This window comes from Ovis canadensis, chromosome 1, assembly GCF_042477335.2.
Source record: "Ovis canadensis isolate MfBH-ARS-UI-01 breed Bighorn chromosome 1, ARS-UI_OviCan_v2, whole genome shotgun sequence".
Lineage (NCBI taxonomy): Eukaryota > Metazoa > Chordata > Mammalia > Artiodactyla > Bovidae > Ovis > Ovis canadensis.
This window is the reverse complement of record NC_091245.1, coordinates 14817056-14837920: the sequence shown is the minus strand read 5'-3', so window position 1 is coordinate 14837920 and position 20865 is coordinate 14817056. Positions and strand designations below refer to the sequence as shown.

Sequence of the window (20865 nt, the reverse complement as noted above, 5' to 3'; positions counted from 1 at the left end):
ATAACACTGATTTCATACTTTATATTTTGGCCACTTCTCTCAGTCTCCTCACAGTCGCTCCCTGGCTCTCTGTGCTCTAGCCATGGCGTCCCCTTGCTGCACCTCAAACACACCAACGCGGGCCCACCTGCAGGGTTTCTAGTCCCACTGCTGGGATAAAAGAGGCTCTCCCCCAAACACCGGCTGAATGAATGAATGAAGGCACGAATCCTCATTTTACAGGTGAGGAAACTGAGGCCTGGAAAGGCAAGCAACCTGCCCTACTGCTGTCCTGCACTGAGGAACCCTCACCCTCTACCCACTGAGTCCCCTCGACTGAGAAAGGCCAGCCCTCCGGGGCCAAATGAGGGGGCTCCAGCTGTGTCTGCTGCCAGCAGCTTCCTTGGAGGAGCCCCAGGGGAAGGTTCGATGCTGACCCCTGTCTTACCATCATCTGTTTCCACATAGAGGCGGAGTCCCAGGTCCTTGTTACGGTTCAAGAGCCAGCGGTCACTGGCTGCTGTCACGTCCAACACCAGCCAGCCCTCGTCCCCAGATCGGAGCGTCTGAAGATCCAAAAAGAACAAGTCAGACTCCCTGTGGACACGAAAGAACAATTAACCGAGGGCCAGCACAGCTGCCTTTGTGTTTCCAGTGCCCGCCGGGGGACCATTCGTGGGGCCTCTACCCGCCTGGCTCTGGCCTGGGTGCCTTTCAGGCCTTATCTCACTGTCTACTCTACAAAGGTGTTATGGAGCATGTGTACAGATGGGGAAACTGAGGCTCAGGAGTTCAGTGACCCATCCATGGTCCCACAGCCAAGACAGCTGGGGACTTGAATCCAGGACTGCTGCTGGCCTGTCCCCACAGTGAGACGAGGCCTTGGGCCAAACATCTTTCTTCTCTGAGGGTGGGCTGCCCAGGAAGCTCCCCTTCTGTCTTCTGGAAAATGCACCCCAGGGCTGGGCCAGACACTCTGACAGAGATTTGAGCAGGTGTATGGGGGGGTGTGGGGCAAGCACCTGTTGGACTGCTCCAGGACCACCTCAAACATGCTGATGTGGAGCGTCTGGTTGAGCGGGTGGGTGCTGGGCAGCTTGTAAATCCGGACTTCCGCGGCCGTGACAGCCTCCCCGGCTGGGATCTGGGTCAGGTCAAAGTGGAACTCCTTCCAGTGGGGCTCCTGGTGGCCCAGGGCAGGGTGACGCTCCACTGCAAGACAGAGCGGGGCTGGCGGTCACTCGAGGTTCGGGCTCCGGCTCCAGGGTGGGAGGCGGGGGCCTGGGCAGTCTGGGCAGGACTGACTCCCTCGAAAACAGGCTTGTCCCAGCTCTGCCTCCTGGGTGCTCAGAGGGCTCCGAGAGCTGTGTGGTGAGATGCCTGGCTCAGCACCCGGCATGTGGCAGTGCCACGTGGCAGTGCCACAGGGCAGAGTCCATGTATGGCCCCCGAGCCCTAAACTCAGCCTGCCCTGCTCACATCCTACTGGACCCACAGATGGGGTACAGGACAGGTCCCTCCTCTGGGGAGACGGACTCAGACCCAAGGCTGAAAAGAGACATAGCTGAATGCATTTGAGTGGGACGAGGGCTCCCAGAGTCTGCTGGTGTCTGGATGGCCGGTGAGGGGAGATTGGGTGTGTAGCTGACTTTGGAGCTGGGCCTTGGGGTGAGAGTGGATGTGCCATGATGTCAAGGGAGAAGAAACCACAGAGGCAGGAACCAGCGTTAGTAAAGGTCTAGAGCTGAGGGACAATGGCACCAGCAGGGAGAAACAGTAATAACACCCAGCAAAGGGGGACAGGAACAAGAGGAAAGAGGGAGGGGGATCTGAGGGAAAGGACCAGGAAGAGGCATGGTAGGGGAACAGCTCCTGGAAATGCTGGCTGGGGAAGTTGTAGGGTCCCATGGCGTGATCTGAGGGGGCTTCCTGGAGGAGGTGACACCTGAACTGGCCTTGAAGGCCAGGATGGAGTCTTGGTGGGTGGAGAAGGTGGGAGGACAGGTTTTCTAGGCAGAGGGGACCTCTGTGCACAGGTGTGTAGAGCTGGGGCTCGTGGTGTGAGTCTGGCTGTGGTCCAGCTGCAAGGGCTGGAATCCTGGCCTTGGAGCGTGGGCTGTGCTCTGACCAGTGGAGGGCCAGGGTTCTGGGCAGCAGGGGGTCGTGGTCTGAGGGTGGAGTGGAAGCTATGTGTGGAGGCGAGGGTAAAGCCCAGACTGCAGGGACCCGAGGTGGGCTGGTGGCTAGGATGCTCTCAGTCTGGGCAAGAGACCGCAGGAGTGGAGTAAACCCCACATTTCCCCAGCTGCCGGAAATGCCCAGGACAGTATATTTAGGGCATCTCACTTTAGCCTCCTGTCACTTTCAAACACTAAAAATCTGTGTTTCCACAAAGCAGGGGTGGGAGCCGCCCCAAGCCTTCCCCTAAAACCAACACTGAGATTTTAATTACATGTTTGTGAGTCTTTTTAAAAATTCTCTCTCTGGCTACTGGACTCAGCGACCACAAGTCACCAGGCTGGTGGTGGAGGCGGATGTGGGAGCACTTCCTGTCCTCGCGGTGGGGACCTGGTCCAGGGATGGGCAAACAGCTGTGCTGTGCGGGGCCAGTGGACACACGTGTTTGGGAAGGAGATGGGCTTTTCATCCCCAGACTAGGGAGGAGGGAACAGAACGCCCATCGTCTGATGGGGGCTGGACTCGCAGCAAATGCCCACCCACCAGCCAGGCTGTTTCATGGGCAGCATGACACGGGCAGATCCAGGTCCTCCCACACAGGCAGGGCATGGAGGGCAGGGTTCTGAACCTTCACCAAGTGATGCTCGCCATGAATATCACCACATGATTCCCCTCCTCCCTACAGACACACACACACACAGCTTTGGGGACAATTTCCGTGGATTAGGTAACTGGAGAGACCACCTCTGTTATGTGGCTATGGAAGCAGCCCTGATCTGCAGGGTGAAATAGGTCCAGGCTGTTGGCTGTTCCAAGGAGTGACCCCAAGAATGAAAAAGGGTAGCTCAGCCATGCCCTGTACCGGACCCCTCTCAAAGCATCGTTAAGTGTATCTGCCCCCAAGACAAAGAGGGGGCTGACAGGTGGGTCCCTGGGAACCTGTCTGCAGGCCTAACACTGACTCACGTTGGATCCAGGACTGAGGGAATAACCACGAACCTGCCAGCTCCAAGGGCACCAAGCTCTGTGGCCTCCCTCCCTTGCTGACCTGGGGCCCACATGTGCTAGGTCCAGAGAGCCCTGTTCCCCTGGACTGACCTCAGCTCCCAGCCTCTGAGCTGTGGGTGTGTGAAAGCGATGCCCACCCAACCCCAACCCCATAGTTCCCGCACAGGAAACTGCCTGTCCCAGCTGTTCCAGGCAAGCACTAGCGGTGGGACATTTTAAGAAAATGATTTTCATCAGAAATGGATAAAACTTCTGAGATGAGGCCATAAACTAGACATTACTGTCACTAACCAAAGGAGAGCCCTCCCCTCATCCCCGGCTGCCCTGCCCCGCTTTCTTTGCAGGAATCTGTGGATATATGGCTTTTCAGCAGTGGCTTCTGTGGATTAGGGAAGATGGTTCTCAGATGCTGGTGTTAAGGAGCAGGATTTATTGAGACTTGGATGTTCCATATGGTAGTTCCCGGGCTGGTTGCTCCTGCTCTAGCCACTAAAACAGCACTGAGCGGGGTAGATGCCCTGATCTCCAACTGGGGCTTTTGGTCTTAGCCCTGACTCTGTCAGTAACCAGGTACTTCCTGTGGGTGGCCTCAGTCTGCTCATCTGGGAAGTTGGGGGGAGGTCCTAGGATCCTTTCCACACAGGGCTGTAAAAGGGCTTTGTAAAGGGCAGGGATCATGGGATAGTAGCGATGGCCATTCCTTAGGAGGTGGGAGGGGTGTTGACCCCTAATTTCCTCACCTAACAGACATAACAAAGTAAGAACATCCTGCCAGCACCAATGGGGGTTTCATGTGTGACTCAAGAGCCACAGAAGATGAAAGACAGATACTCAGCTTTATTCTTCTAAATAAATTATGGAATGAAAGATTCACATAAAAATATATCAGTGCAACTGAAAGGCACTTGGATGGCTTCAAAGAGCCTCCTTTCCACCTGCCTGACCTTTATGAAGATACTTGATCCTCTGCGTTTCAGAATCCACATCTACAAAATGACCATTTGATACAGAAATGAAATGAAAGGGTCCAAAGCCCTGTCTGCTTCTGTGGCTGCACTTGGTGGTGGCCCGGCACATGCTTCTTTCCGATTATTCAGGAGCATTTCCTTATCAGTGCACACTCATGCCCAGCCTCCACTTTCCCCTCTAACCAAGGTCTGGAATCTCCCAAAAATGCCCAGGCCAGGAGAGGTAGGCCCCCTGCCTTGCCAGTGGGGGCGTCCACTGTGATCTGGCTCAGGCATAAAGCAACATTTTCTTTATGAACGTGCTGATGATTCCAGAACATTAGAGCCCAAGGAAGAAAGAGCACTGCACACAGTCTTCTCCCACTTTTATGCACGTGTGGAGACAGAGCCCAGGAGTTCTGGCTCTCCTCTGGGCTTTTTCCACCGCAGTGGCCCTCCACCATCCAGTGCTGCAAAAATGGCATAACCTCCCCACCTCGGAGTTGACCTGGCCCTCCTTCCCACCCTGCTGCAGCTGTGGGATGCTCTGTAGAGGGAGTTTAGGGGAAAGGCCAAGGTCTGTACAATGTGATTTCCTGGGTTTTCCCGGTAAAATTTGCTGCTGGTTGTGGAGTTGGGAAGTTCATTCCCAGGTCCCCTGGCAGATTCAGACAGGCAGAGAGGGGGATGGGTGGGGATGCCGCAGGGCAGGAGGTGGTCCCTGCCTGACCTATGTTCTGGCTCCTGGCCATCTGAGATAAGTCCTGCCAGGAATCCTGTCTCTGTGAATGTCCTGGGGGGGACTGCTGATGTTTGAAGTAAGGTTTCTGGGTAGTAAATTATTCTTTCCATCTGCAGAATCTAGGGTAGGAATTCCTAATCTTGCATGGGGGTGGAGTGTCCCATAATTTCACCTTTGGGCACGTGGGAGTAGATCCCTGCCTATGCTGTCTTCTCACGCTCTGGAGGTTTTCTAAGAACACTCATTTTCCATTCATTTTTCCCTGGGCATATCTGGGAACATTAATTCATTCATTTATGCAACACATTTGAAAGTAGTGCTTATTGTATGCAAGTCAGTACTTTGGTACTGGGGAAACTGCAGTCTACAAGACAGGCCAGCCCCTGTGCCCGTCAAGTTTATGCGCAGTGGGGAAATCAGGTAGAAAACAGACAATCATTGTAAGGGAGGAGCTCTGTGAAGGACAGCAAGAGGGGGTGCAAAGCGGGTATGTGGGGTCACTTTATGCTTTTAACTTCCATTTTGTAGTGATTTTTGATCTTGAGATTAAGAGAAAAATTGTTGCAAGAACAGTAAAAGACTTTCCATATTATTTACCCAGCTTTCCCTACTGATAACATTTTATATAACCAAACCACAGCATAGTGTTCAAAACCAGGAAACTGATATTGGTACAATACTATTAAGTACATTATAGACCCTTCTAGAATTTTGCCATTTTTCCCGCTTACGTCCTTTTTCTGTTCCAAGATTCCACCCTGGATCCCACATCACATTTCCTTGTTAGGGCTCCCTGATCTGCTCTGACCTGTAACAAGTGCTAAGCCATTCTTTGTCTTTCTTGCCCTTGCCATTATGAAGGTCATCGGTCAGGTATGTGGTAGACGGTCCCTCAGTTTGGGTTTATCTGATGTGTTCTCGAATTCTCATTATTAAATCGAAGTTACAGATTTTGGAGAAGAATACCATGGATATAATGTCCCCTACTGAGCACATCAAATTGAATGACATAATTCCAACATGTATTATTACTGCTGCTGCTGCTGCTGCTAAGTTGCTTCAGTCGTGTCTGACTCTGTGTGACCCCATAGACGACAGCCCACCAGGCTCCCCCATCCCTGGGATTCTCCAGGCAAGAACACTGGAGTGGGTTGCCATTTCCTTCTCCAATGCATGAAAGTGAAAAGTGAAAGTAAAGTTGCTCAGTCGAGTCTGACTCCTAGCGACCCCATGGACTGCAGCCCACCAGGCTCCTCCATCCATGGGATATTCCAGGCAAGAGTACTGGAGTGGGGTGCCATTGCCTTCTCCGTGTATTATTACTAGTGATTACTAATTCTTTGGTTAAGGTGGTATCTGCCACATATCTTCACTGTAATGTCATTATTTTTCTTTTGGAAATGATATACATCTTGAGGGAGAAACACTGAGATTTGTGCATATACCTTGTTTTCCCTCACACTTCTGCCCACTAATTTAGCACCAGGAGCGGCTCTTGCCTGTAGTGATTATTACTGCACTATCTGCAATAGTGATTTTCTGTTTCCTTTCACTCTACATTTATTAATTGGAATTTCTTTGAAAAGAAGACTTGTTCTTCCTCCCATGCTTATCCATTCATTTATTTCTATCATTATGGGTTCATGCACATTTAATTTACTCTATGGGTTAGCAACTGAATGACAGCAACAAATCTGAACCCACGCATAAACATATGTCTGTATTGATTTCTATTTTTCTGGATATATCTATCTTAAAAATTGGAGTTATAGTTCCAGTTCAGTGTGGTGTTACTTTAGATGCGGTACATTGGAGAAATCTTTCAATTAAGACACTCTAAGATGAGACCAAGCATTCATGTGTTGCTGGCAGGCAGGCAGGCAAAATGGCATAATCCCCATGGAGGGGACTCTGGCAACATTTAGCAAAATGATACATGTTTTGACTTAGACATCTCACTGCTTAAAAATTGTCCCAAAGGTACAACACAAAAAGATGTACATACAAGACTATTTGTTATAGCCCAGTTTTGTAATATGTTACAGAAAAACACTGGAAACAATCCAAATGTTTATCAGTAGGCGATGGGATAAACAAACCATGGTACCTCTTCATGATGGGGTGCTAAAGAGCTGTAAATTAGAACAAAGAGATCATCTATATTCTGCAAGAAAGTGATCTCCAGAGGAGAGTTTTATTTTAAAAAGAAATAAGGGGAACAGTACAGATAATATGCCTTTTATCTAAGAACATGTCAAAATACAAATATTAGGGGCTGCCCTGGTGGCACACAGGTTAAGAAGCTGCCCGCCAAAGCGGGAGACACGGGCTAGATCCCTGATCTGGGAAGATCCCACATGATGCCGAGCAACTTAGCCCGTGTGCCCCAACTATTGAGCCTGTGCTCTAGAAGCCCAGGAGCCGCAACTACTGAGCCCACGTGCCACAACTGCAGAAGCCCGTGTGCCCTAGAGCCCGCGCTCCGCAACGAGAGAAGCCACAGCGACGAGAAGCTTGCAAATCGCAATAGTGAGTAGCCCAGACTTGCTGCAACTAGAGAAGAGCCCGTGCAGCAATGAAGAATCAGGGCAACGAAGAATAAGTAAATACATTAAAAATATAAACATGAAAATGGATACGTGTCATATGTACATATATATGCATTTTATTCTTTAAATGGAGAGATAGACTACAAACTAAAAAGCTTATTAAAAATAGTGGGAGTGGGTGATACAGATGGAGGGATTAAGAGGTGCAAATCTGCAGTTATAATAAATAAGTCATGGGGTATAATGTATAGCATAAAGAATATGGTCAGTAATTTTATAATAAATTTGTATGCAGACAAAAGGTTACTAGACTTATGGTGATCACTTCATATGTATGCAAATGTCAAATTTCTATGTAGTATACTTGAAATTAACACACTGTTGTATGTCAACTATATTTCAATTAAAAAAAGTAAGTAGTTGGACTTCCCTGGTAGTCCAGTGGTAAAGAATCCACTTGCCAGTGCAGAGGACATGGGTTTGATCCCTGTCCAGGAAGATTGCATATCCCGAAGCGCATCTAAGCCTTTGTGCCGCAACTGCTGAGCCCAGGGGCCCTAGAGCCTGTGCTCCACCAGAGAAGCCGCCCCAGTGCGAAGTCCTGGTTCTGCAGCCAGGGAGCCACCCCTGCGTGATGCAACCAGGGAAAGCCCGCCAGCAGCAGTGAACACCCAGACAGCCAACAATTAATACATGAATTAATTTTTTAAAATGTAGTTACCTTTTATGGGAGGAAGAGGGCAGAGACATAGTGTATGAGACAGGCATGGAAGCTAGGTCTCTCCAAATGTCCCTTGCTTTGTAAATTTTGTAAACTATTTCACATAAGTATAAAACAAAAATAATTCAAAATATAAAACCGAAAAGTAATACCCAACACTAAAACGCAAAATAAAGTAAACAAATGGTGGGTGTATTGAGTTGGTGGCTTAACCACACAGTGAGGAATAATTTCAAGTAATTTTCAAACAGAATAATTTGATGTATATCCCTAGTAGAATAGCTTAAGGACAAAATTAAAAATAAATCTTAACTTTTCAGTAAGCATATTGCTATGATGATGATGTTATTCTATACCTATTAAAGAGTTGGACATGACTTAGTGACTGAACAACAGCAATGATCATATGAATGTCGTTAGGACCAAGTTATTCAGTGCCAAAGAAAATAGAAAAATAAAATGTAAAAAAAAAGCTTTTGAGTAAAGTCTATAATCCTAAGCTTGAATTGGAAATATTAGTTTGAGGGATAGACTGAGAGCTGGAGATTGACATGTACATGCTACTATATTTAAAATAGATAACCGGAAAGCCGGGAGGGCGAGCGAGAGAGGGAGCAGGCAGCAGGGACACGCAGCAGGCGGGCTGGCTGACCGACCGCACGAAGGGAGGGAGCAAGTGATCAGTGAGTGACCCAGCGAGGGAGGCCGCGTCCTGAAAGCAGCCGAGATTCTCCCTTCCTTCTGACACCCTCCCCGGAGCCCACAGCGCCTCCGGTCTCCAGCGGAGCGGACACGGCCCGGCCCGGCCATGGCCTCGTTGCTGAAGGTGGATCAGGAAGTGAAGCTCAAGGTTGATTCTTTCAGGGAGCGGATCACAAGTGAGGCAGAAGACTTGGTGGCAAATTTTTTCCCAAAGAAGTTGTTAGAACTTGATAGTTTTTTGAAGGAACCAATCCTAAACATCCATGACCTAACTCAGATCCACTCAGACATGAATCTCCCAGTCCCTGACCCCATTCTTCTCACCAACAGCCATGATGGACTGGATGGTCCCATTTACAAGAAGCGAAGATTGGATGAATGTGAAGAGGCCTTCCAGGGAACCAAGGTGTTTGTGATGCCCAATGGGATGCTAAAAAGCAACCAGCAGCTGGTGGACATTATTGAGAAAGTGAAGCCTGAGATCCGGCTGCTGATTGAGAAATGCAACACGGTCAAAATGTGGGTACAACTCCTGATTCCTAGGATAGAAGATGGGAACAACTTTGGGGTGTCCATTCAGGAGGAGACAGTTGCAGAACTAAGAACTGTTGAGAGTGAAGCTGCATCTTATCTGGACCAGATTTCTAGATATTATATTACAAGAGCCAAATTGGTTTCTAAAATAGCTAAATATCCCCATGTGGAAGACTATCGTCGCACCGTGACAGAGATTGACGAGAAAGAATATATCAGCCTTCGGCTCATCATATCAGAGCTAAGGAATCAATATGTCACTCTACATGACATGATCCTGAAAAATATTGAGAAGATCAAACGGCCCCGGAGCAGCAATGCAGAGACACTGTACTGAGGCCGGGGCCAGGGTCAGGGGACTCTGTGAGTCTGGCTCAAGACCGACATTGCCTTGGTTTGTTACATGACTATCGTGATGGGGAAACTGGCTGGAAATAGTAATCACACCTCTCTCTGTTTTTAGTTAGAGTCTAATGAAACTCTCATGTAGTTCTGTGACGTGTTTACCTCTTTTTTCAGGCCTCAGGAACTCTTCTATTTCCTTCTCTAATGCCCCCACACCCCCCTGTCCTAATTTCTGGAGAACTCCAGGTTTGCGTGTGCAGGATCCTGGCACAAGAATACTTGTGTTTTCTCTCCCCGGCTCCCTCCTGTGTCTTGGGCTTTGTGTTTTCTTCCTTTTGATGATGAGTTGGTTAGAAGCTGAGGGAACTGGAAGGAATGTGCTTGGTGTTTTGTAGGGACTGGGGTGGGATGGAGGGGACCAACTCCTCTCTTCCGGAAGGAAGGTTAGTGTCCCTTGCCACTCTGGGACGTCGGATCCTCCCTGCCACAGTTGCCCTGGTGATGACTGAGGGTTTCCCGTCTACATACATTGTACCTTGAACCTGATCATGACAAGAAACACCTTAGATCTTCTTCTGCCAAGCCCCTAGCTCCTTCAGATGTTTTTATAACTAGGATTTTCACATACACGTATGTGTGTGATAAATATATACGTATACGTGCAGCACACACGCCTTGCTGCTGTACTTGATGCCCTTCCCTCCCCTCTCCCCGCCCTGCCCACCTGTGAACCCCGTCTCTCTCGCCTTTTCTCTCTCTCTCTCTCTCACACACACACACACACACACACACACACACACACTCTGTTTAGAAGGTGATGGGTGTCTTAGTCCTCTTCCACCAGGGCCCATTGTCTCCTGATAGTGTAGCCTTTTGGTGCCTGAGGCTGTGAGTTGGAGGTGAGCTGAGAGAAAAGAAGCAGAGGGAGTGGGGAAGGCCGCTTCCTCCGTGACTCAGGTCCCTTTGGGCGTTTTTGCAAAGGCTTGTCCTCTGACCCCTGGTTGCCTCTTCCCAGCCCAGTTGTAAGTTGGGGTAAGGGTGTCTGCAGCTGTGAGGCCAGATGCTGCTGCTGCTACAAGGCTTTCCCTTTGGGGAAGATGTTTTCTTATTTGTAGTATTGTGCTCCCCGGGAAGGTGGTCACTGGTGTGTATATGTGCGTGCATGCGCATGCACGCACGCACACGGTGTGTGTATGTGGAAATCTGCCGAGCCAGTCACAGCCATAGAAGAGTTGCCTCTTATCTCTCAAATCTTCCAGAGATACCACTTGTTACAACTTTTGTGTTAACCCTCATCAACCCCTACGTTTTTATTCTGCCACTCCAGGAGAGTCTGTTGGTGGCTCTCTTTCTTTCTCTCAGTGTCTGTTGCTGACTTTTATCCTTGCCCCTTCCCCGCCCCATCTCTGTCTTCCAACCTCCAATCATATTTCCATCTGAGCGCATCATTTTGGTCTCCCGTTACGCTATAGAGGAGGAGTTCGGATGCTGTCTTCCCATGAATAGTATTCAGTAACAAACCAATTGCATTTTAGTTGGGCAGTGCCCCTACCCACCCTCCAGACCCCTTCCAGCTAAAACCCTTCCCTCCTCCCATCCTGTGTTTCTCAGTTTCCCTTTTTGTTTGTTGGATTGTTCCAGTACGCCTCCTCCTCCCCCTACTGCCCTTGGATCGTAATGTAAAATTCTTTTACCATGTCAAGAAATTATTAAAAATACAGGTACTTTGAAAATAAATAAATAAATAAATAAATAAAATAGATAACCAACAATGACCTACTGTACAGCCCAGCCAACTCTGCTCAATATTCTGTAATAACCTAATGGAGAAAAGAACTTGAAAAAGACACGTGTATATATTTAACTAAATCAGGTTGCTGTACAGCAGAAATTAATACATTATAAATAAATTATACTTCCATAAAATTTTTTAAAAAGAAAATGCAATCTCCTGTCCTGACAGTCTTTCCTGCCCTCAAGCCCTTCCCCAGCCCCTCAGGGCCCATGGGAGGGTCTTAAGCTTGGCTCTGCTTCCAGGCCTCCTGAGCTGGCCCGGCTCATCCTCATGGTCTCCTGGACCATCTGGTATAAACACCCTCCCCGGAGACCCTCCTTGAAGCCCTCTCCCGGGGGTTGCCCCATCCCACCAAGTATAAAGGCTACTCTTTTCTCAGTCCAGCTGTACTCCCCAATCCAGGGAGTCCTTGCCCTCCCCTGACCCCAACACACATCAGCCTGTCAGTCTCTCCCTTTCCCTGTCCCCGGGTCCCCATCTCTGGCTTATCTGTCCTCTGGACGGTGACCAATTTGGAGGCAGAAACTGAACAACTGGGTGGAAATGGGAGGCCTCGGTGGTCTGCTCGTCCAGCCCCTCGTGTCCCCTGGGCCCGGAGAGGGGCTGTCCGGCTCCTCTTCCCAAGGGCCCCTGGTCCCCAGGACAGTGACTCAGTGTCCAGCAGTGCAGTCCCTGAACTGGGGGGTCCTGCTGGTTTGGGAGTGGCTTCCAGGTCACCTCGGGCCTCCATCTGAAGCCACCCATGTTCTCTATTTGCTGCGGGACTCGCCTCTGTTCACAGCCTGACAAGGAGGACAGGCTCCCCCGGGGCCCTGGAGGCAGACGGGCTGGGCCTGTCTGGCTGGTCCCACTGGTAACGAGGCCAAGGGGCCCCTCAGACCTAAGACAAGACCCAGTCTCCGCAGCCCCAGGTCCTAGGGGCGGACTCCATCACCTCCCGGTTCTGCCTCCTGAAGGGTTCCCTCCCACTCAGGAATCTCAGCGCTGCTTCATTCTGGGGCATTTTTAGTCAGTTCTCATTACTGACTTTTTCAGGACCTGTTTCCATAAATGGCTCCATGCTCATAATTGCCATCTAGACCTCAGCCAGATTCAGAGACCAAATTATAAGGGGCACCCGCCCGCCGCACCACATCAAGCCCGCCACGGCCAAAAATAGATCCCAGGAGATGTGAGCAAGGAGGATGCGGCTCCTCCAGGTCAACCTAGGAAAGACCCGAACTGTGGGGCTTTCCAGAAGGACGCGGTCATGGTGACACACGCCCTCTGTCCCTCTGAGTGCGTGCCTGTGAGGACTGGCCGTGTGCTCCCTCCCCGAGCCTGCCTCACCCCCAGGGTGGGGGGTGGGCGGCCACCAGCGGGTGGGGAGGGCGGGGGCACATTCTTTGGTGGGAGCTGGAAAGGCCTTCGGGGCCACCCTGCATAGATGAGGAAACTGAGGCCCAAGGGAGCAGAGGATTGCCGGGCATCATGTGTCAGGTTAGGGGCCCTTCACGTGGAATTGCAGACTTGGAGCCCATGTGATATAAGTGGCGCCAGACTTGCTCTGGTGGCGATACTGGGATGGGGGGGTGGTCACCCGTTCACAAGGTTCTTCCATCAACAGGTGCCTGAGAGCGACCTCCTGAGGCCATGGTCCTCCAGGCAGGGCCCTGCAGGGACTCAGGTCCCAGGGGAGGGGAGCTGATCTGCACAGACGGGAGGCGGGCCCTGCTCTGTGCTTTTTCCCCTGGCTCTCGGTGCTCCCTGCCTCCCACTGCCTCTTTCCCTCAGCATCGCCAGTCTGCCCTGAGAGCTGGCCGCACAGGGGTCGGGGGCAGGATTTGTTTGGGGGGTTGGTTTGCCATGAGACTCATGTTTGGTCCCTGTTCTCAGGTTATTTACAGTTTCCTGGGGGGAGGTGGCAAAAAGACAGGTTAGATGTGCCCCCAGATCATACAGACAAATCCTGAGAAATACGAGCGATCAAGGGTGAGGGTTCTGATCATGGAAGCAGTCTGTCTCCTTGAGAGGAGCAGGGTAGGAAGAGTCAGATTTATGGAAACCCCTGCCCATTCCTTTTTAGAAGAAATGGAGGTGAGTATATTTTATGCAGAGGGTACAATGTGAGCAAGGGCTCAGAAACAGGATGTGATACATCAGCTCCCACGTATTACGCTCCTACTGTGTAGCAGGTGTGCATCTGACCTGCGTGTATGTATCACAGATCCTACACAACTCTGGGAGTTAGTCCCTATGAACCTTGTTTTAAAGCAAAGGAAATGAGGTGCAGAGACTTTAAAAGGAAGCTGTGTGATGTCTCGCAGCTCCCAAGTGGCACAGTCAGGATGGAAATCCAGGTTTAGTATACCTGTGTACAAGGATATATACAAGGATATTTAGACAGTTCTATGCACAACCAAAAACTGGAAACAACCCAAATGTCCCAAATAAGCATGATTTCCAATGCAAGACAACTCATTTATATTCAAACAATATATACAACAAAACATGGATGAATCTCAATAACAATTCATTGTGTGAAAGACCCAGAGTATGTACTATAATTCCATTCTCATGAAGTTTGGGAACAGATCAAAGGACTGGTTGGTGACAGAAATCAGAAAGCGGCTCTGCCTGAGGGGATGGGCTGGTAGGAGTAGGTTTCCCAGGGGCACTCAGGCTACGTGTTCCTCTGTAAACTGAGTTTTGTACAGTGAGCATGCTTTATCTGTAAATCCCCACACAAGAAAGACACTTTAAAAATAGGACTCTCAGTTTACAACATACATTCAACACAGTCCAACTGAGCAGCACCCACTGCACCTAATCATGGGCCCTGGGCCGGGGGGAGAGGCCACTTCTGTGTAGGACAAGAGCAGAAGATACACAGGCAGGAAGATGACCAGCTGTGTGGCCTCGGGAAGACCACCTAACTTCTCTGAGCCTCTTAAAACAAAGATGCGACTGTAATTGTGAGATGAGATGGAAGGACAGACATGGAGGGTCTCGGCATGTGGTTGTCACTGGGTGTCTGCTCACACGGCCCCTGAACAGCCTCCAGGGTGGGCTCCATGAGCATCTCCATTTACAGAGGAGGAGACGGAGGCTCCGAGAGGTGGACTGGAGAGTGCAGCTCACACTGGCAGCAGGAGGTGGAGTCGAGAGGCAAATTCTGAGTCCGGCTCAGAACGCCAGCCCGTCCTGCCCGTCCTCACACTGGCCATCCCCTCCTGATGCCCAGGGAGGGCGTCACTGTGTGGGCCAGGTGACAGTCACCTTGCGGCTGAGGGGCAGGCATGAGTCTCTCCCACCGGAAGGTCAGCTCCACAAGGAGGGTCTTTGTCTCGTCCCCTCTTATGTTCCAGGAGCTGGAATGGAGCCCGGGACAGAGCAAGCGCCCCAGGACCGTTTGTGGAGTGAAGTCAGGAAAACATGAAAGAACTCTGCAGTAAGGAAGCAAAGTAAGTGACCCCGGGGCTTATGGAGGTGAGGGGTCACTCCTTCAAGGTCAGGGGCTGAACAGGATCCGGGCAGGCTCCTCACTCCCACGGAGCCCTGCCTCTCCCGAACCCAAGAGCTCAGCTCCTTCATACCCCTCTCCTCAGCTGCCCGGGACCATGGGAATGAGGGAGCCCAGCTCAGGGAAGGGTCAGGACAAAGGAGAAGACGGTCCCATTCAGTTCTGATGACACGTCAGCCTGCAGTGCTGTTTGTGCCTCAGTTTCTCAGTCTGGAGCATGGGCACCCCCACTCTGCAGACAGGAGGTGGGGAAGGATTCAGGAGGAATACCAGAGGTGTCTCTCCTGCCTGTCTCTGGAGGGGCCAGGCCAGCCTGAGACACTCGGGGTCCAGCCAGTCACACCTGAGCTGCGCGGAGGGGTGGGCAGTGGGCTGAGAAGGGACCAGATAAGGGAAGGACATGCAGGAATCCACGGAGGACCCAGGAGGGCCAAGACCCTGGGTGCTGCCTCCCAGTTCAGGGTCTCCTCCCTGGAGCTCAGGCGACACCAGGGACTAGCTCTGTCCACTCCTCGAGGTCCCAGACCTACGTATCTCTGTGTCCTGGCCAAAGGGAGCCAAGAGTCCACGGGTAGAGACTGACAGGCAGGCCAGGTGGGGCCCGGCTCTGACCGCAGCCCTGGCCTCCAGCACAGACTCCAGCAGTCACGCCTCCAGAAGGCCCCTGGAGTGTCTGCTTGGACAGAGGCCCGACCCCTGGACGGAAGCCTTTGAGAGGCCCAGGCCTCTGGGTCCTACAGGTGCTGCTGATGGTCAGGGCCCAGCAAGCCCCAGGCCTGGCCTCTCAGGAGCCAGTGAGGCCAGCAGCAGAGGGGAGCTGGAGGCCACAGGTGTGGGAGCCTCAGCGTGGGTGCTGACGCCGCAGCGACTCTGCTGTTAGACTCCAGGGTGGTTCAGGGCCCGAGGACCTTCAGGGGCCCGGGGCCGGGGCCTCCAAAGGAGGAAACAACGCTGGTAGCTGCCTAATCCCTGCATCAGCCCACATAATTACCAGTTAAACTGCTCCAACTGAAGAAGTTTTACTAGTGCAATTAGTACATCAGAATAAAGAAGGCCCTCTGACAGCTGGCTGGACCTGCCCACACACCAGGCTTCCCCTGAACAAAGATCGGCTTGTTAATCCATAGCATCAGAAGTCTTAGATCTCCATGGAAGCACGCAGAGGTGGCGTGGGAAGAAACTGGAATTTAGAATCCTTAGCCTCAATGACGTCATGGATGTGCTGTGTGACCTTGGGTTGGTAATTTAACTTCTCTGAGGCCATGGAATGAGGTTGGTAAAACAGCTTCACAAGTTGCTACATTTATAGGCCTATGGTACTTCAAGTCTTCGTTTTTATTAAAAAACTGGTAGGAACTGGTTCCAAATAGGAAAAGGAGTACGTCAAGGCTGTATATTGTCACCCTGCTTATTTAACTCATATGCAGAGGACATCATAAGAAATGCTGGGCTGGAAGAAGCACAAACTGGAATCAAGATTGGCAGGAGAAATATCAATAACCTCAGATATGCATATGAAACCACCCTTATGGCAGAAAGCGAAGAGGAACTAAAAAGCCTCTTGATGAAAGTGAAAGAGGAGAGTGAAAAAGTTGGCTTGAAGCTCAGCATTCAGAAAATGAAGATCATGGCATCTGGTCCCATCACTTCATGGGAAATAGTTGGGGAAACAGTGGAAACAGTGTCAGACTTTGTTTTTTGGGGCTCCAAAATCACTGCAGATGGTGACTGCAACCATGAAATTAAAAGACATTTACTCCTTGGAAGAAAAGTTATGACCAACCTAGATAGCATATTGAAAAGCAGAAACATTACTTTGCCAACAAAGGTCCATCTAGTCAAGGCTATGGTTTTTCCAGTGGTCATGGATGGATGTGAGAGTTGGACTGTGAAGAAGGCTGAGTGCCGAAAAATTGATGCTTTTGAACTGTGGTGTTGGAGAAGACTCTTGAGAATCCCTTGGACTGCGAGAAGATCCAACCAGTCCATTCTGAAGGAGATCAGCCCTGGGATTTCTTTGGAAGGAATGATGGTAAAGCTGAAACTCCAGTACTTTGGCCACCTCATGAGAAGAGTTGATTCATTGGAAAAGACTCTGATGCTGGGAGGGATTGGGGGCAGGAGGAGAAGGGGACGATGGAGGATGAGATGGCTGGATGGTATCACTGACTCGATGGACGTGGGTCTGAGTGAACTCCAGGAGTTGGTGATGGACATGGAGGCCTGGTGTGCTTCGATTCATGGGGTCACAAGGAGTCGCACACGACTGAGCGACTGAACTGAACTGAGGAACACCTTTGGTTGGCTTTAAAAATCTGTTTTTGGGTCTCACGTGTCTATAAGATAGGTGGGACATTTCCACACATCCACACCAAGGCTGAGCAGCAGTTGCGAGAGGCTGGGGTCAGCACTGAGCAGGGCTGGGTTCCCCCTAAAAGGGGGCTGACTTTCTGCTCTATCAACCTATTTCACAACAACTCTGAGGACAGACCATGAGGAAACCCATTTTACAATTAGAGCTCTGAGGCTCAGAGAGGGCAAGGACTTCCCCAGGACCACACAGCAGAGGCAGGAGGGGAACCAGGTCCTGAGCTCAGGGTGCTGCTCACTCACAGCAGCAGCTGCCACCAGGGCCGTGTACCCCTTGCCCCGGGGGCTGCTGGGGAAAGAGGGACCTGGGCTAGGTGGTGACTCACTCACGGAGGGCTCCCGTGGGGGCATTCTCATGGGGGCTGTATCCACAGCTCTTCTTGGTCCTGTGCCCGGAGTCAGCTTGTCCCCAGCACAGAGCTCCAGCCTCAGTTCCACATATGGTCGCCTCTATCCCCAGCTCCCCACCCTGTCCATCTCTAACCACAAAGGTGGCATCTTGAACCCACCAGCCCAAGTCCTGAGCTCTCAGCAGAGGTTAACGACTACCTCCTGTGGCTCATTTTCCCACCTGAACCCATCACCAGCTCTGGTTTGAGGGGACAGGCCTCCCAGATTGTCCCCTCTTCTTGCCCTACCAGTAGGAAGCAAATGGCCGAAGATGCATGAAACCTGCTGTCGCTCTGGCCCCTGGGTCCCCCTGCTGAAACCCCTCTGACAGCTCTTTCCACCATGAAAGCCTGATCTTCTGACACAGAACTGTCACCTCCTTGAGCCTGGGATGGAAGGCCAAAGAACCTGGGCCTGTCCCAGCTCAGCCACACAGAGGTCACGTTGTCCTGAGCAAGACACCGCCCCTCTGAGCCTCACCGTCCTTATCTGGGAGATGGGGATGAATATCATGTCTGCCAACAGGGTTGCTGGGGGGTTACAAGGTGGAGGGAGGCTGGTGGCCCTGGCAAGGGGCCTCTCTCTGCTCTGGGTCCCATGGCTCTCCCCACCTGAGCCTGAGCTATGGTCCTTGGTCCCCAGGTCTAGCCTGGTGTCTGCAGCAGCCTAGATCCATGCCCCTCACTGGCCACAGGCAGGAAACAAGGAGGATGGGAGACCTATGTTCATGAATGTAGATTAAAGAGAGTTTAGTTATGGTAAAGGTGATCTTTGAGAAAAGGGTAAATGGCTCCATGATTTGGAGTATAGCTTCTGCAGAGAAGAAAAGCTGGGCTTTGCTGGGGAGAACAAATGGGGTTCAAACTGCCCATTGGGTCATTCACTGGGGCTGGATACTCATTCCACGACAAGCCAAGTCCCAGATGCGAGCTCAGGGTGACAAGACCACAGTCCCTGCCCCACTGAGCTGAGTCCACGCCTTCCCCTCCCCTGCCCCCACCCCTAGGTGACCCAGGCAAGAGGCTGCTCGGTGTGGGCTCAGGACATCTGGGTCCTCACCTAAACTCTGGTGCTTTGATGCCGTGACCAGGGTTTTCCACGCTGAACTTTGTCCCACGCTTCATACCGCCCTTATCACAGGGACAGCATCACAGCCTCTGTTTACTCATCTGACTCGCCAGGACCAGACTGTCTTCCTGGCACTACCTGCGTCCACCTAACACTACAGGATCTTACCGTCGGGGGTGTTTGGGGGCGGGTGAAGGCACACACCTCTGGGACTCACATTCCTCGTCCGTCCCTGTTTGTCCAGCAGCTCACCGACCCCCACATCCCTAAGACTTCGCTGCCCTGAGCCGGGCAGGTTATCCTCCCGCAGGTCCTTGTCCACGACAAGGATTCCCCGCCCCCAGCAGGCGCTCCCCCTGCGCGAGGTGGCGCGCACGCCCCCGCCGCTCGCGCTCAGCCCCCGTAGGGCCGTTCAGCCCGCCGCCGTCCCCCGGGGTCGCCGCCGCCCGCCCGGGGCCCGCGCTCACCCATGTTGACGAAGCTCATGACCAGGTCTGCGCGGCCCAGGCGCCGCTCGGGGGCCCCGCCGTCCTCGTCGTCGTCGCCGGCCACGGCGCGGTACAGGTCGAGCATGAAGAGCGGCGCGGACGCCGGCAGCAGGGCGGCGGCGGGGGGCGCGCGGGGCCGGGGCCGCCCGGGCAGCCCGAGCACCGCCAGGATCTCGCGCTGCAGGTCGCGGCGCTCGCGCGGGCCCAGGCGGCGCTGCGGGCAGCCGAGCGGGGGGCGCGGGCCGGGGACGCCGCCGCCGCTCAGCGCGCACAGCGCCAGGCCCAGCAGCCAGAGCGGCCCGGGGCGCGCGGCCATGGCGGGACCCGGCGGCCTCACCGCGCGCGCATCCGCTCCCAGCGGGGCCCGGATGGGGCCGCCCCGACGGCGCGCGGCGGGCCTGGCTTGGGGCGGGCGGGACGGGGCGTAGGTCGCCCGCGAACGCGGCGCGGTCCCTAGAGCTCCCGGACCGTCGGCTGCGGCCGCACCGCCTCGGGCAGGAGCTCCTCTGGGAACCAGGGACGATCGGCTAGTCTGTCCGTTCCGCTGCGCCCGACAGTCCGGCTGCTGCCGAGGCCGCTTAGCTTAGAGGCGCAGGGAGAGCTGCCGTCGGGTTCGGGGAGGTGCGGACCGAGCCTGTACCGCTCCGAGGGGCCGCGGCCGCCTCTCTCTGCGGAGCTGGGAGCCGTCGGGTCCCACCCCTCGGACCCGACCAATGGGGGCGCAGGGGCGGGGACAAGGCTCTGGAAAGGGGCTCTGTGTGCCTGGCGATGGAGACTGAGATAAGACTCGGTGTAGGTGATACAGCGAGAAATCCGCAGTCGTGCTGTCTGGGGCCAGCTGTTGTCCTGGACTCCCCTTCCCTTGCTGGCTGCGCTGTCGAGAGGCGCGCGGACTGGGGACCCAGGGTAGAAGCACGGTCGGGGAGATCAGATTCTGCGCTCCCGCAGAGGCGTGTCCTTCCTTGATCGCCCTGCCGGAGCCGGATCCCAACTCTTCGTCTGGCCCCCGAAGTGACCCGGCAGCCCTGCCTGGTGCGTGGGGTGTCACCCCAGGACCCGAGACGTCTCAGTCGGGTCTAGAGCTGGAGGGGTTCGCGGGTACCAGCCAAGTCTAGAGAGTGAGTCTCATCCCTCTGGCAGCAGCATCTGGGCCAGAGTTTCCCGCCACTGCAGCTGCTGGCCGGCCTCCCAGCGTCTTCCCCGCAGTCCTCTTGTGTGAGCCTTTGGGGGCTCCTTCCGGGACCTCTGACACCTGTCGTGTCACTGCTCCCGGCGCGCCCACCCACCTGGCTCCGGCGCGCTCTCGGTCGGCGCCTCTGGCCGGCCGCCCCAGCAGCTCCAGCAGCCGCGCTGTCATCTCCAGGTTTGCTGTGCGCCCACTGGACCCCGGTGCGGGTCCAGCCGCGCGGGATATGCCTCCCGCCGGTCAAGGAACTCTCGCGTCCTTCCTGATCTTTTGCATCTTAATTGTCATGGCCCTCAGCGGTTTGAGACAGGGCTCCTCGACTGACTAGCTCCGCATAGCTCAGTCGGTAAAGAATCTTCCT

General features: G+C 53.0%; 1 protein-coding gene and 1 pseudogene across 1 annotated transcript in view; one reads left to right on the top strand and one right to left on the bottom strand.

Annotated features, from left to right (window-relative positions):
- The window catches only part of LOC138438924 (bone morphogenetic protein 8B-like), a 44197-nt gene extending 24563 nt beyond the window's left edge, over window positions 1–19634 (bottom strand). The window contains exons 1-3 of the mRNA XM_069586970.1: window positions 19298–19634; window positions 1002–1191; window positions 428–576 (exon numbers count right to left, since the gene is read on the bottom strand). Of these exons, the coding sequence (XP_069443071.1) occupies window positions 428–576; window positions 1002–1191; window positions 19298–19634 (676 nt within the window). The remainder of the gene's footprint in view (window positions 1–427; window positions 577–1001; window positions 1192–19297) is intronic.
- LOC138438927 (proteasome activator complex subunit 3 pseudogene) lies at window positions 8717–9858 on the top strand (annotated as a pseudogene).
- Window positions 19635–20865: the final 1231 nt, after the last annotated feature.